Below are 15387 nucleotides of genomic sequence, written 5' to 3'. Positions count from 1 at the left end.
CTAATCAATGCCAATGATTAGGCTGTACATTAGCCAGCAGCGCCTTAATGATAGACATTCTCGAATTGAATGACACAGTTACCACCATTTCCACGAATTTCCTTTCATTTGAAGGAGCGGCAGTTTTTGAGAAGTGTCGGGAGCTGACAGCCCGGAATTTCTGGAGGCGGGGCTGAGAGCTTTTGGCTTGGTTTTTTAGCAGCAGTCAGAGGCGGTGAGTCAGTGTGAAATAAGAAACACTGCAGGACAGTACTCTGAGAGTAAACTGTCGTATGTTGAGTGTCCAGTGCACTCAGTTTAAATAAGTAATTTGTGTTTTATGATACATATTTTAATTTGTCAAGTAGCGAAAGGCAGAATGCGCACGAAGAGCGGCTGTCTCAGCTCCCTCCTAATTATTTTGTGTTCGTTCATTTCTTGCTGTCCAGCTGTTGAGAACAACACTAAATGTGGACTCAGGTGTTCGCAGGTACCGTTCAGATCTTTAAAATTCATGATTTTCTCTCAGGATAGAAGTATGAAGTGTTAAATTTGCAAACATACTTATTTGCTTAATGTTCATCTTAAATGTTTCATTTTGTTTTAATGTTTTGGCGTTAGTTTTGTCGAATTTTTCAACTATTTATTTTCAAATGTAACAAGTTTCAGGATGATCCCAGCTCCCAGGGATAAAATGCTAACTCGTAGGACCGCTTTAAGACATCCTTTTAAATTGGCTTGGGAATAATATTTTCTGATTAACCTGTTGAGAAAGAGAGATCTTATTATATACCTCTGGAATAGATGGAGCTTAAACTCGGATCTCCTAGCCCTTAGGGACACTACTGTCGTGCCTCAAGAGCCAATTTTAAATGATGTTTCTATATGTTATTGTATCCGCAACAGTTAACACGATTTCATTTATTCATTTTTAAAAATCGTTTGGAATCCTATTTGGTCTGGGGAATAAAAGGGGGAAAAAAAGATGTTTTGCCAGCACAAGTTATTTTACTTGATCCTCAGACAGTGAGATACAAACTGATAGAAGTCCTATTGTTTGAAAATAAGAACAAAGGGATTATTTTCTCTCAACTGCATGAGTGATGCTCCAGCTACGGGTGTGAATCTGCGATTTCTGGATCCAATTAAACGCCATCAAGTGGTACAACTGCAGAACTACAAACCTGAATTTTCTGTCTCAACGAGGATTATAAAACTCGGAGAGTAAATTTAATTTATTGTTAGCCCATATTTCATAGCTAAGCAGTTTATCTCGGAGGTTATAGTTTGTGTTTACCTGCCTTGTTTCTGTAACCCTCTCGATTTCAGCTTTTTCGTTTTTGTTTCTTGTTTGATACATGGTGTTGGAAGCAGATGCCTTAACAAAGTTTAAGAGGAATTTAGACAGACTCATGAAAAGGTGGAGGATAGAGGGATATGGATCATGTGTAGACAAATGGGATTAGTTTAGAATGGTATCATGTAGCACAGACATGGTGGGCCAAGGGGTCTGTTCCTGTGCTGTACTGTTCTGTCTTCTAATTGAGTTGAAATGCAACATTTGAAACATGAGAGCAAATAATACTAAGAAAACAGACACTTTTTCTCTTCCATCACTTCTGCCATTCCTCTCCTTCTTACCTCAATCTCCATTTTCTTTCTCTCATGTCTTTCTTTTACTTACTCTCCCTGACCCTAGTCCTTTACATTTCCTTTCAGTTCTATACAGTTTCTGAAGTTTAAATGTAAATGTTTCCATGAATATGAGCCATGACAACTGTTTTTCTCTCTCTCTAACATAAAGTGATACATTTTAAAAAGTTTTTAAAGCATTTTTCCATTTAATATCTTTTGTTCCATAATTAATAGCAAAAAAAAAGCTATTGGCCAGAAAAAAAATGGAAACTAGAGACAAATGTTCCATTAGGAGCATAGACTGATGCAAGGACATTGGGTATAAAAATGCTGAGACTACACAGCTGGTTATCTCATTGCGACAGCTGTAAGCTAAAATATCAAATCTAAAGCCAGGCTGTTGTGGGAGACTGAAATCTTCAGCACAGAAGTTCAATGAGGGCGTTAAAGATAACTCATTGGATAAATGTGGTACTGGAAATGTCTTTTTTTATTTAAGATGTGATCATAATCATTTTAGACTTTATAAATTTTAATTATTAAGAACAAAATGCTTAAAAAAACATTTTAGAAACATTTATGAATGATTTGGTTTCTGGTGACCAGTGTAAAGATAAAACTGACTATAGGTAGAAATTGATAGTTGGAAACAGAAGGCTGACAAAAAGGAAATTAAATTGTTCAAACAGTAAGTCGGAGTTGACAGAAAATATTTAAGAATGTAGATGCGTGACTATTGTATGAACAAATTGAAATATTTTAAAAGGTAGCTCAGTCCCTATTTTTTTCTTAATTTCAAAGGCAAAATGTGAAGTGCTGTGTTCCAGATGCCATGCAACAATGAAGTTACTCAATGTTAAGCAAAACACAATTTTGTTTAAAACTATATTTAAAGTACAAGCAAAAGAAAGAAGAACTTAGAATAACTTAACACTATTGGAATACTGAACAGAATAATAGATACAGTAACTACTACTAATTAACTGTTTCAATATAGTAACATCCCATAACCACACTCCTTGGCAAAAAGGCAAATTCAGACATAGGTTCTCACATGCAGTCCTCCAATTCAGGAGGGGAAAAACATCAAGAAAAAATTCTGAGAGTAGCAGCTAGGAGACATCCACTGAAGATTCCAACTCTGTTGATACCCCAATAGCTTCTGATACTACTGAAAAAAACCAAACCAGAAATTTGGATGTGGGAGTTAGCTACACCCATTCAGACAGCATAAAAAACACGGCCTCCCAGGCTGTTTACATTACCCTAGACTGCTCGCCTCCTCTGCCTTACAACCTCCCTTCAAAATAAAGCAGGACAAAATAATCTTTAAAGTCACAGCATCGTAAAAATGTATGTATTTGTGCTATCTTTCTGTTAAGGTAGGTAACCAATTGCTTTCTAAAGTTGGATATATAAAATTCCATTGAACTATTTTGAGGAGAAGTAAGGAAGTTTTCCTCTGTATCCCGGCCAGTGTTTAATGTTCAACCAAATCACAAAAATGGATTATTTAGTCTACTCACACTATCGCTGTGCACAAACTGTCAACTCTGTTTCCTATATTTCAAGAGGGATTGACTATACTTCAAGTAATGAATTTGCTGTAAAGTGTGTTGAGACATCCTGAGATCACAACAGTTTATATAACTGCAAGTCTTTTGGTTGGTGTCATTGACCATTGATGTCATTGGCTGTAAATTAAACTTAAAGTTCAATGAGCAGATATAGAAACATCCCTGTTTAACTTATCCCATTTGCACAGTATATAGTTTGATAAGGACTCTTGTGGTGTAATGGTAATGCCCAGACCTCTGAGCCAGGAGACTTGAGTTCAAGTCCCACCTGCTGCAGAACTGTGTGATAACATAGTTTGCGAGATCTGGCCTGACTACGTCAAGCAATTTTGTCTCTCCCTTTTTGTAAACAAATCATTTTTTTTGCAGGGTACTCTTGAAATTTAAGGACAACCTGGATTGGTTGCTTGTCATAGTTTCAATGATGTATTTGAAGCACTCGATGTAGACGAGTAGATCTTGGATAATCCTTGCTAGCTATATGGTAATTTTTCTGTGATAATAAAGACCAGGGAGCTGGAATATCAATTTCTCACCCGATTTTTCAGTAATTGCCAGGCCATCCTGTGGGCTGCTCCAATTACTGCACTACACCACATGACTCTGTGATTATATCATAGGTCAAATTTTGGATGTCACAATATGACTTTCTGATCCCAGTCCGATGTCCAATATCTCACACATGCTCCCTGGCTAAATTGCTTGTGTGTGGGATTCACTTAAAGTAGCCTGAATACAGGTTGCATGGTTTGAATGGAAATGACTACAGGTGACCCCACTACACTATACACTCTATCACACATGTACACGCCTCTCTTATATACACTCACAGTCACGCAGATCCTATGCCATACACACGCTCTGTCTCATACACACACATGCATATACCCCCCACACTCACACCCCATACACAATCCCTCTCACAGGCTTTTACTCCATCACTCCCACACACACTTTACCAAGCTTTCACACACGCAAGCACATAGTCTCTCACATGCACTCACACTCACACTCTCACGCACACACTCGGTCTCTCTTTCTCTCATGCACGCCCACACACATATAAGTTTATGGGGTGAATTTGTTTTTGCAGAATTATGTTTGCAGATACATTCTATTCTACTCAAAAAATGCACACTCTGCAGGCAGTCAATCCATGCAATATTTTGTAAATTCCACTTAGAACCAGTCTGACTCAAGATTGGGATACAGACAGACTCTGACATCATACTTTTAATGCATTGCCTGAGCTGAGATGTCAGCTTTTGTTATTAAAAAAAACCTTAAGTTATATCGAGAAGGTGACTGAAAAGAAGTTCTGGGATTTACATATTAATGAATCAAAACCTGCAACCCATTTTAAAAGACGAAAGACTTAACAATCTAGCTTTTTTCAATATAGCACTTCAGTTGCATGACACTGTAATCTTTTGCTATACATTCTGTGTGTCTTACGATCTTATACTCCACAACCACCTGATAAAGGAGTTCTGAAGCTAGTGCTTCCAATAAACATGTTGGACTATAACCTGGTATTGTGTGATTTTTAACTTTGCCCACCGGCTCCTCCACATTATGCTCTGAGAAGTTTCCAAGAGATGTGATAATCACTAAGTACAAAATAGTTAAGATAATTAAAGTTGATTCAATAAGATTGCCCTCCCATTTACTGAGTTGAGCTTGTAGCTTGGCTTGTTGGTCATTGTGCTTCATTGCCATCCTCTACTTCAAACTTGTCTGTTTTCAACTTACTCATATACTTTCACCAACTTTTAATGATCAGTTGAATATGTGCGTACAAATAGATACAGTTCTGTCGCTATGTGTGGAGATGTGGGGTGGCACACATATAAATGTGTATATATACTTATCCACTATGCATGTAGAAATTTGCATTCTCAAATATGTTTCTCAGTATGTTTTTGTTTTTTCAGGGTCTACAATGCATAAGCAAAAACCTGACTTTCAGTGAGTATTACATTTTTAAATTGTAGAAGTTCTAATTTGCAGGTTTAACAAATTAGGGAAGAGATGAAGAAAATGAAGCCTGAATCTAAAACTAGTTCAGGTCTTCTGATGATTGTTTTGGATAGAAGACACAGTTTCATCAAGTGCTCCCAATTCATCTGGAAATGCTGCCATTCATCTCACACTCACCCTGCCCTCAATAAGATATTGCTGGTGACTGAAGGACCAATGTTTTTCAGGGCAGAATAGAAGCCAGTTTTAACAGTTACAGTAAGATGGATTTACTCTCTGCTTTTCTAAATCATTCATTAACCCGGGTGTATGAAAGTAGATTTAATAAAAACATGAATGTATATGATCTTATTTTTATTATACCATTAATAAAAAAAGCTAATTTAACTTCTAATGTTAAGTAAACTCGATGCCTTATCAACTTTGAATAGTGAGAATTGTTTGCTTATTACTCAGCAGGGACTTCCGCATGGACATTGTACTACAGGGAATTCCAAGATTGCAATTATGTATTAACTCATGTATCAGTCTGAAAATAGTAATGAGAAGCAATCCATCATCACCTTGATGAGTAAATATACCATCTAGCCTTACATTAGTTACATAGATCAGCACATTCCTAGATTCAAAACTCTCTCATAGAAATTAAAAATACGAGCTGGATTAGGCCATTCAGCCCTTTGAGCATACTTCACCATTCAATCTGATCACAGCTGATTACCCAACTCCGTACCCTGATTCCACTTTCTCCTCATACCCTTTTGATTCCTTTAGACCGAAGAAATATATTTAACTCTTCTTAAAAACATTCAATGCTTTGACCTCTACCATGTTCTATGGCAGAGAATTCCATGGACTCACCACTCTCTGGGTGAAGAAAGTTTTCCTCATCTCAGTCCTGAATTGTCTGCCCTGTATTCTTAGATTGTCAGTCCTGGATCTGTAATCCCCAGTCATAAGAAACAGCCTTCCTTTGTTTACCTTGTCTAATCCTGTGAGAATTTCTCTCCAAAGATTATACATTATTTTACATCACTGATAATCTGAAAAGAAAAGGAAATCAGCTCAACGATGATTCCCTCCACCGTTAATAGCTTTCTGAGGCTCTTGCATGGGGAACAGCCATCTGAATGTATATCAGAGTATGCAGCGCTCACAAGACATAACCCAGTACAAGTTAGTCTTCAGAAAACATAGTGTGAACTTTAAGAAATCTCTAATGATGTGAGAAATGGATGAAGCAGAGCGTTATCACCATCCATTCCATTTAGAACCACAAAAATGTTGAATAACTGCCAACTCTTTAAGAGTGCTAGGGGAATGATTTTGACTAGTCTTGCTTCTTCTCTGGCTTTCATCAAGCCTCCCTTCATCCACAACTCAATGTTATCCATGCATCCAACATTTATCTTCCTCTTTTGTAAATTTTGTTTTTATCCTCAATTATGACCCCCAGTCTGGATTCTCCTACAGGAGGAAACATCATTTTTCCCACACCCACACTATCAAGGCACCTCACCATTTTATATGTTTATCTAAGACACTTCTAGCTCTTCTAAGTTCTACCAGATACCAGCTTAGACTGTCGAGCCTTTCCTCTTAAAGCTATCTGTCCATTCGTGGTACTTACATTGTTCCTTAAATAAGGAAATAGAACTCCAAACATGATTTTGCCAATGCTTTGCATAAGTGAAGCATGACCTCCTCCTTCTGTGTTCGACTCTTGAAATAAATGATGACCTTCTATTAGCTTTCCTAATTACTTGCTGTGCGTCCATACTAACCTTTTGTGATTCATTCACTAGGACACGCATATCCCTCAGCCTCTTGGAGTTCTGCAATCTCTCATCATTTGGATAATATCCTTTTCTTTTATTCTTCCTGCCAAAATGGACAAGTTCATAATTGCCCATATTATATTCAATTTCCCAGTTCATTGTCCACTGACCTAACCCATCTAGAACCCTTTTTTAGCCTCCTTGTCTCCTCTTCACAACTTACCTTCCAACTGATCATTGTATCAGCAGCAAATTTAACAACCATGACATATACACACAACAATATTCCCTCCACACACATCAGAATGTGGGCATTGCTAGAGGTTGTGGACTATCCTCTGGTGCTGTGAGGTCTTCTCCTTGAACTTGTGCCATAGGTGCTCCCACAAAGGTGTTAAGTGGGGGAACTGTATGCATTGTTGGAAGTCAGATACAATGTTTAACCAGGAGTAAATGGGACATTATGACAACCTAATTTGGGCCTAATGAAAAGAAAGGAAATTTGGATAGTGGATATGAACACTTAAATATCTAACGGATTTGTGATTTATTCCTTCTAAAGGTGTGCAGCACCATTACTGCCGTGAGCCTCCATCATCCTTGCCCTCCAAAGTTGTGGAGGATCTCAAAATATTTGCAGTGTTGAAATGCAGAAAGGAGCGGCAATGTTCCATTCACCTCAAAGCTAAAGGGACATTGATTCTTAATGGTATTGATTTTTATATTTTTGTCAAACTTCTGAAAACAAATTTATAAGTCCTTCTTTGCAGTGAATGTGTGCACCCAACTATATAGATTCTGAAAACTGCACACATGTAGTTTTAGTTATAAACGTCTGGGCTGACACTTATATTGGTTTCTCCCATTCTTTATAGGATTAGCATTAGCAGCTGTTTTTAACTAGGTATACCCTTTTTCTTTGGGAATGATGCTGTTCATCAGAGGGAGAACCTCTGAAAATTTCAGTATACTTACAAAGCAACTTAATATACAAAGTAAATATTGAGAAAACATTCCTTGACTTGGTGGTGGAAAACATCTTGTTGATAAGAAAAGGCCACTCAAGTGATAAATGTTAGTATCTCATTTCTTCTGATGCATCTACAGGGATCCAAAAGTACTCAACTTAGAACATGTACACCTAGATGACCATCTAATATCTTGATCATTTGAAACCTTTCTTATATCTTTCATTAAATTGATCACACATTTGAAATTAAATGCAGCACACCACTTAAAATTTCCTTGGTTATATTGTTGTTTTCTTCCCACTAAATGAAGTACTGAGTGAGCTTCATGTTATAGTTATAGATCTGAAGGGAAGAAAGGCAACAGGTATTACTCAAAAAAAACCAACTCTGGTAGCTAACTTGAAACTATTCCTTCTGCTTGTTTGGAGTTGAAGGAGTAATCATTAAAGCAAAAAACATAAATGGGAGTAAATCAGACATTTCAAGCTAGTCAGTAAGATCATAGCTGATCATAACCTCAAATCATTTTTCCTGCCCAATCCTTTGATAATAGTAGGAGATTTGAGGATATGACTTTTGACAAGTATATTACTCATCAGCTGAGCGATTAATATTTGCTTTGGTCCTCTTTTTCCTGTGAGAGAAAATGTGGCAATAAGAAATGTCAGTGCAAGTTATGAAGAAAATATGGATAAAGAAGCAGGAAATGGTTAGTTTGGGGGACTTTGGTGCATATTGAAAATGTTTACTGTGTACTGTGTGAGAACGTCTAGACTAGTTGTACATGAGCAGATTAACACTCCTATTGGAATGCAATAAATCTCCATATATATCCTAGCCAGAACCTGCCCATCTCCTTCCCAAATATCAAAGTTGTCTTTGCAATGATACTGTCTTCTTCTCCACATGTAGTTGCTGTGTTAATAACGAAGTGTGTTATATTTGCTTGATCTTGCATTTCAGAACATATCCGTGGTGTGGAAATGTGCTCTTTTTCAATGACGACGTTACGATACCAATGTGTTATTGTGAAATTCAATAAACGTGGATATAAGAAGTTTATAGGACATCCTGTAAGTTTGAATCTTGATGTTAAACCCTTAACAATTAAAAATCTGTAGTAAAACAATCTGTAATCTGTTCAGCTCTGCTATAAAGTCATAGATTCCATTGGATGACAACAATTGTATGATTAGCTTTAAAGTTCTTTTAAAACTCTCAGCATTGTTGGAAGTATGAGCTAATAATACTGTAGTAAGGGGAATAAAATACCTGGGACTGAAAGGAATAATGTGTCAATCAGTGCGACTCCTGAACAAATGACATCAAAGAATTGAGGATAAGGATTGAGGAAGATCAATACAAAAATTGGATCAGATTGGAAATAAACATTATTTGACTGAAGTATTAGAAAAGTAAGTAAAACATTAAGTAGAGTAAACCTTTTCAGATTTTTAAAATCTCATAAAATTCGGTAACTTGAAGATTTCATACTTTTAATTATTTACTATTTGGACAAGAAAATATTTAGTAATTATTTTGGTAGTGTAATTTTTCGTAGTGATTTAATCAATAAATAATGTACAAATCTCACAATTTAATGAAAATTATGGGGAAGTTAAACGATAGAGACAATTTTGCCAATCTAACAACAGTATGGCAAATTGGCCAATAATTTGTGGTATTCATGATTCACAGAATGTCTGTCATCTGTTGACATCAGATGAAGCATAATAGCAGCGTGAGTCATTCTGATGCTATTGTCTTAGATTAACATACAGCTGGATCATTATGTTTAATAGTAAAAGGTAATTGTTAAAGTCTAAGACCTAGGGGCAGAGTGGATCAAACAAACCTTCAAGCTTGCTCTGCCATCCAATAAGATTATCCATTAACATAAGATTAGCAAATATCTACTTGATCCCAACTTTCCCTGCGGCACTGCAGTAGGAAAGTGGGGCTCAAGTAGATATTTGCTAATCTTATCAGAATGGAAAATCTTATTGGATGAATCTTTAGTGTCCAAAGATCTATTGAACTCAGTCAGGAATTTGCTCTACGTTGGTGCATTTGTAGGGTTAGATAGCTCAGTTTACTGGATGGCTGGCCATTGATGGAGAATGTGGGTTTGGTCTTTGTTCTGGCTCTGGTATTTTTCAGAAGTCTGTTTCTTCAATTTTCCCTTGTTTCTGGAGTTCTGTTCTTCAAGATAAATTATGTTCCTGTGTTTGCCTGTGTCTCTCTTTAATGAATACATGCCTAATGTTCTTTTGGATTATGGCTAATTACATTCTTAAATTACAGCCCTCTGGGATAGAGAGCACCAAAGGTTTACAATGCAAAAATTCTCCTTCTTTATGCCCTATAAAGCCAATCTCTTTTTATCCCGAGATTATAATCACACCAGAATTCTGGACACTCAAGCTAGGGGGGAAGCAACACTCAGAATTAACCCTTGTAAAACTCTCTCAGGATATTGTATATTTCAATGAGGTGGCTTCTCATTCTACTTAACTCAAAAGAATATAGACTGATTCTGCTCAATATGATGGACCTTCATTGCATCCCCTTAGAGACAATCATATTCTTCTCCAGAAATGAGAACAATATGGTATAAATCAATTGTTGCTGTTTTGAAGATTAGTTCAATTTAAAATTCTCAAAATGAAAAGCTGACTTCTGCGAAATTGATGTCAAAATCTATCTATCTAGTGCTTATTTTTTTGAAAAGAAACCTGCCACTCATCCAATTTGGCCGATAGGTGACTGAAATCTGATTTGAGTGAAACGTATTGACACTCAAATGTATCTAATAACGAGAAAGTGCATAATACACAATCGCTGGGGGATGGTAGTTTCTCCTATGATGAGATGCTGTCTATATTCTTTGGAGTTGGGAAGAATGATTGGTCTTTCATTGAAATATGAAAGGACTTAACAGGATAGATACTGACTTATTATTTCCTGTGGACGGGAATCTAAAACCAGTGGGCACGATTTTAGGGTAAGGAGCCAACCACTTGGCTGGAAAAATTTCTCCAGTTGAAAGAACATGTATCTCTGGACTTCTCTACTCCCAGTGGTTTGTGAGTATGCCATCAGTTAAGGCTGAGCTAGAGAGATGTTTGGGTTTAGATTAGATTTTCCTGCTCCTTGGATGCTGCCTGACCTGCTGTGCTTTTACAGCACCAATCTAATCTAGACTCTGGTTTCCAGCATCTGCAGTCCTCACTTTTGCCTAGATGTTTGAGTTTTTCAGGGGTCCCAGGCATACGGGCAGTAAAGTGAAGTTGAAGCTGAAGATTTGCCATGATTGTATTGAATGCCAGAGCAGGCTCAATTGGCCGTTTGATCGACTTCTGCATCTATGTCTTATGCTTATCTGACAAGGCCTAAAGAAATAGGTGTGGACTGTGGCTGTCTTCTCAGGAACAATAAGTACACCATGTGCTGTTAAACAATAATTTTTTTTGAAAAATCACTATATAATAGGTGAGACTGGGTCTAATATGGTCTGATAACTGAGACAACAAAGTAAAATTTGCATATAATTGAGGTTTGAATAAATTAAAATCTGAATCAGTTTGGAAATCTCTGACTACATTCTATTCATATACACAGTCAGATTCCTAAGCATAGTTAACTTAATTTGTTTGTATTTTTTATTTCTTCAATGAAGCAAAGGCTCCTGTTAGCCTGGTTTAGGATAGGATCTGATACCAAATACTATCTGAGATCTCAACCAAAACTATAAGTTTTGTTTGTTCATTTGTGGGACATGGGCATTGCTGGCTGGCCAATATTATTGCCAGAGGTTTCATAGTTAAGGAAGCTATCCTTTGCCATTTTGATTTGATTTTGATCCTTAGTTAGGCTTGAAACATTAATGTTCAAATATATGTTTCAGTCTGATATTTAGGAGCCAGGTGCAAAGTGTTTCACTTCCTGTTACCTTTACGGAGTATTTTTAAAGAGATGTCATAAGCGAATGATTAGTATAAGTTTCAGTATTAGGTTACTGTAAAACTGAGGACATTGTTATACACTGTACAACAGTTGCTTAACATTTCTTAGATGGGCTTTTCTCAAATTATGAAGAAAGTTTAGCTTTGTTGATCTCTATACAATTTTCAGAGTCATGCCAAAAATTTCATTGAGGAAATTCCTGATCTTTCATTGTTTAAGATAGTTGGTTGAACTTCCTGCTTCTGTTATTTTAAGACATTTTAATCTGCTTATTATAAAAGGATTAACATTCTCCTTAAAATAATCCTAGCTGCGATTTACCGATGGAGACTTAAATGCCCCCATCCAAAGATTAATCATTTGAAAATTTCCCTATTCGTATCCACTCTTTGATCAGTATTTATTAGCTGAATATCACTATTTATTAGCAGCCTCCAGCAATTTTTGATGAAGCAAATACACTCTGTGAATAGTAGGCACTTTGTCTAGAGGGAGATGCAAGTTGACACTAGTGAACCATGGTGATTTTTAAAAAAAGGGGGAAAAAAATTGCAAATACTAAAAATCAGGCAAAAAATAATGGAACATATTGGAAATATTTGGTCGTTCTCAGCAGAAAGGTAAAAAAAAACAACAGTTTGCTCTGAGGACTACAATCTCAGTTTCTTTAATCTCTCTCCACAGAACTGAAACCCTTATCACTTCAGTCACTCAATGCAAATTTGCCAATCTCCAAGAAATAGGAGCATGAGTAGGTTCAACAGCCCCTTAGCCTGCTTTGCCATTCATTAAGATCACAGTTGATCTGATTATGACCTCCATTGCACATTCCCACCTATCTCTGATTAAACTTTGATCTTGATCTTTTTGTGATGTGTCACTGTGCTGTCTGTAATTAGACATTCAAGTCTTTGTTTTTGTTCTTTGTTTATAAAGTTGTGTATATTTTTTTTTAAATCTTACTGCCCGGCTAATTTCCAAGACAAGTAAATAATAGAGTTCCTGTTTCAGATATGGCTGCACAAATGTTAAGTGTACATTAATCAAATGTTACTCCTTTAACATGGGTGGTGTATCTTTTAAATTTGTAACCAAACACTCTTGTTACCACTGCTATTCTCTTATGACAGGTACAAATTGAATATGATTGTTTCAGTGCTGAAATGGAAGAATATACTCAAGTGACACTTAAGACAATTCCTTACTATTGTGATGCCTTAATAAAACAGGAATACCAAGTAGGAGGTAAAAGATATCATCATGACATCTGTGTGGTGTTTAAGTTGCTGTTTTTTGACAACATTATCTTGTGGTGTAAGATCATGAATATGTGACCAAAAATCATAAACTTTGTGTATGATTTAAAACCATTGCCACTTTCCACTGAAACTTCCCTTTTTGTATTGTGGAAACCTTGTATAAAATTTGGCTGAGGTAAGCATTTCTGTCTAACAAAAAAAACTAAAATTACTGCCATGTTAAGGATACAGCAAATTCTCAGCATTATCAGTTTAATAAGAGTGTGAAAATACTATTATCACACACATCCTTATAAATTTAATGGTAAGGTCCTGGGGAGTGTTGCTGAGCAAAGAGATCTTGGAGTGCAGGTTCGTAGTTCCTTGAAAGTGGAGTCGCAGGTAGATAGGGTAGTGAAGAAGGCATTTGATATGCTTTCCTTTATTGGTCAGAGCATTGATTACAGGAGTTGGGGGCTCATATTGTGGCTGTACCGGACATTGGTTAGGCCACTGTTGGAATATTGTGTGCAATTCTGGTCTCCTTCCTATCAGGACGATGTTGTGAAACCTGAAAGAGTTCAGAAAAGATTTACAAGGATGTTGCCAGGGTTGGCAGGTTTGAGCTATAGGGAGAGGTTGAATAGACTGGGGCTGTTTTCCCTGGAGCATTGGAGGTTGAAGGGTGACTTTATAAAGGTTTATAAAATCATGAGGGGCATGGAAAGGATAAATAGACAAGGTTTTTCCCTGGGTTGGGGGAATCCAAAAGTAGAGGGCATAAGTTTAGGGTGACAGGGGTAAAATTTAAAAGGGATCTAAGAGGCAACTTTTTCACGCAGAGGGTGGTGCGTGTGTGGAATCAGCTACTAGAGGAAGTGATGGAGGCTGGTACAATTACAATATTTAAGAGACATCTGGATAGGTATATGAATAGGAAGGGTTTAGAGGAATAAGGGCCAAGTGCTGGCAAATGGGACTGGATTAGGTTAGGATATCTGGTTGGCATGGACGAGTTGGACCAAAGGTTCTGTTTCCGTGCTGTACATCTCTGACTGTATGACATCATAATTGGTGCATATTAGACCTCCATGACTAGGAACTGACTTTATCTGTCAGGTGATGATGGTGGGAGAATTAACATTCTATGATTATCTGACAGTTCTTGCAGAAGTAGTTTGATATTATTTAGGTTTTAACTTTTTTTTTCTATTTTAGATTGCACTGATAAAGATATTGGAAAAAGTATCTCAACCTGTATAGGTAAAGTAAAATAGTAATAAATTATACAAATTGAGTAATAACTATTTTAAACTCTGATATTCCATCATTTTCTTCTTTATTTTATTCCTGAAATTTCCGTGGGTCATGCCTCGAGCTACAGGGAGGTGATGAACCTATTCCCTAGTTTCTGTAATGATACATTAGTGTCTGTATTTTGCAATGGGAATTGGGTCCCAACATTAGATCAAATAGGGGTCTTGAGCCCCCACTGGCCAGTAGTGAGGCTGGCTCAGCAATCTTCCAGGAAGTTGCCTCTTAATTGTCTGTCTGTAATTTCCTTATCCAACCTCCAGTCCTCTATCACTGGCTGGGATAATTCAGCCTGCAAAGTTGCTGACGAGTCCATTGTTTCTCCTTGCACCACCTTGTGAAGAAAGGTCTATTTTTTTTTCACTTATTGTTAATGTGGATGATGCCAGCATTTGTGACCCATCCTATTTGCCCTTAAGAAAATGGTGAGATGACTTTTTTTTGAATGGCTCTGATGAACTACCAGATCTAATCATGTTACTGTGGGTCTGCAGTCACACGTTGGCCTGGCTGAGTAAACATGATCTACTTCCTTCCATGAGGACATTGATTATAACAAGTGGATTGCTTTACAATTGGAAAGTTTAATGGTCACCATTACAGAGCCTATTTTTGTTTTCTTCCACACTGATTTATTTAATTCAGTGAAAATTCCTTCACTACCATTTGTGGGTTTTGAAACTTGTATATCTGGATCATTAGGCCTCTCTATTTCTAGTACTGTAGCAAAACCAATATTCTACCTTACCCTTATCTTTTCTTTTATATATTATCATATTGTGATTGGTTGGCTTTGAGCAAGGATTTGTACTGGGGTTTTATAGTTATGTAGAGTAAATCATAAAATATACAGGGAATACCTTTTAATATGCACTGTCATTGTAGTCTATATTTTAATAAAATACAATATAATTTTTAAGAGCTTAAGGCTGGTCTACAACGTGTATAA

At 36.7% G+C, this 15387-nt stretch overlaps 1 protein-coding gene across 1 annotated transcript in view; it reads left to right on the top strand.

Annotated features, from left to right (window-relative positions):
* The first annotated feature begins 211 nt into the window (after positions 1–211).
* LOC122561702 (putative interleukin-17 receptor E-like) overlaps positions 212–15387 on the top strand; it is a 38756-nt gene continuing 23580 nt past the window's right edge. Inside the window, exons 1-6 of the mRNA XM_043713729.1 lie at positions 212–469; positions 5126–5159; positions 7512–7658; positions 8884–8993; positions 13017–13131; positions 14343–14387. Coding sequence (XP_043569664.1) covers positions 320–469; positions 5126–5159; positions 7512–7658; positions 8884–8993; positions 13017–13131; positions 14343–14387 — 601 coding nt within the window. The 5' untranslated portion in view covers positions 212–319. The remainder of the gene's footprint in view (positions 470–5125; positions 5160–7511; positions 7659–8883; positions 8994–13016; positions 13132–14342; positions 14388–15387) is intronic.

Source organism: Chiloscyllium plagiosum, chromosome 23 (genome assembly GCF_004010195.1).
Source record: "Chiloscyllium plagiosum isolate BGI_BamShark_2017 chromosome 23, ASM401019v2, whole genome shotgun sequence".
NCBI classification, from domain to species: Eukaryota; Metazoa; Chordata; class Chondrichthyes; order Orectolobiformes; family Hemiscylliidae; genus Chiloscyllium; species Chiloscyllium plagiosum.
Note: the sequence above shows the minus strand (reverse complement) of the source record. Positions and strands in the feature narration are given on the sequence as shown.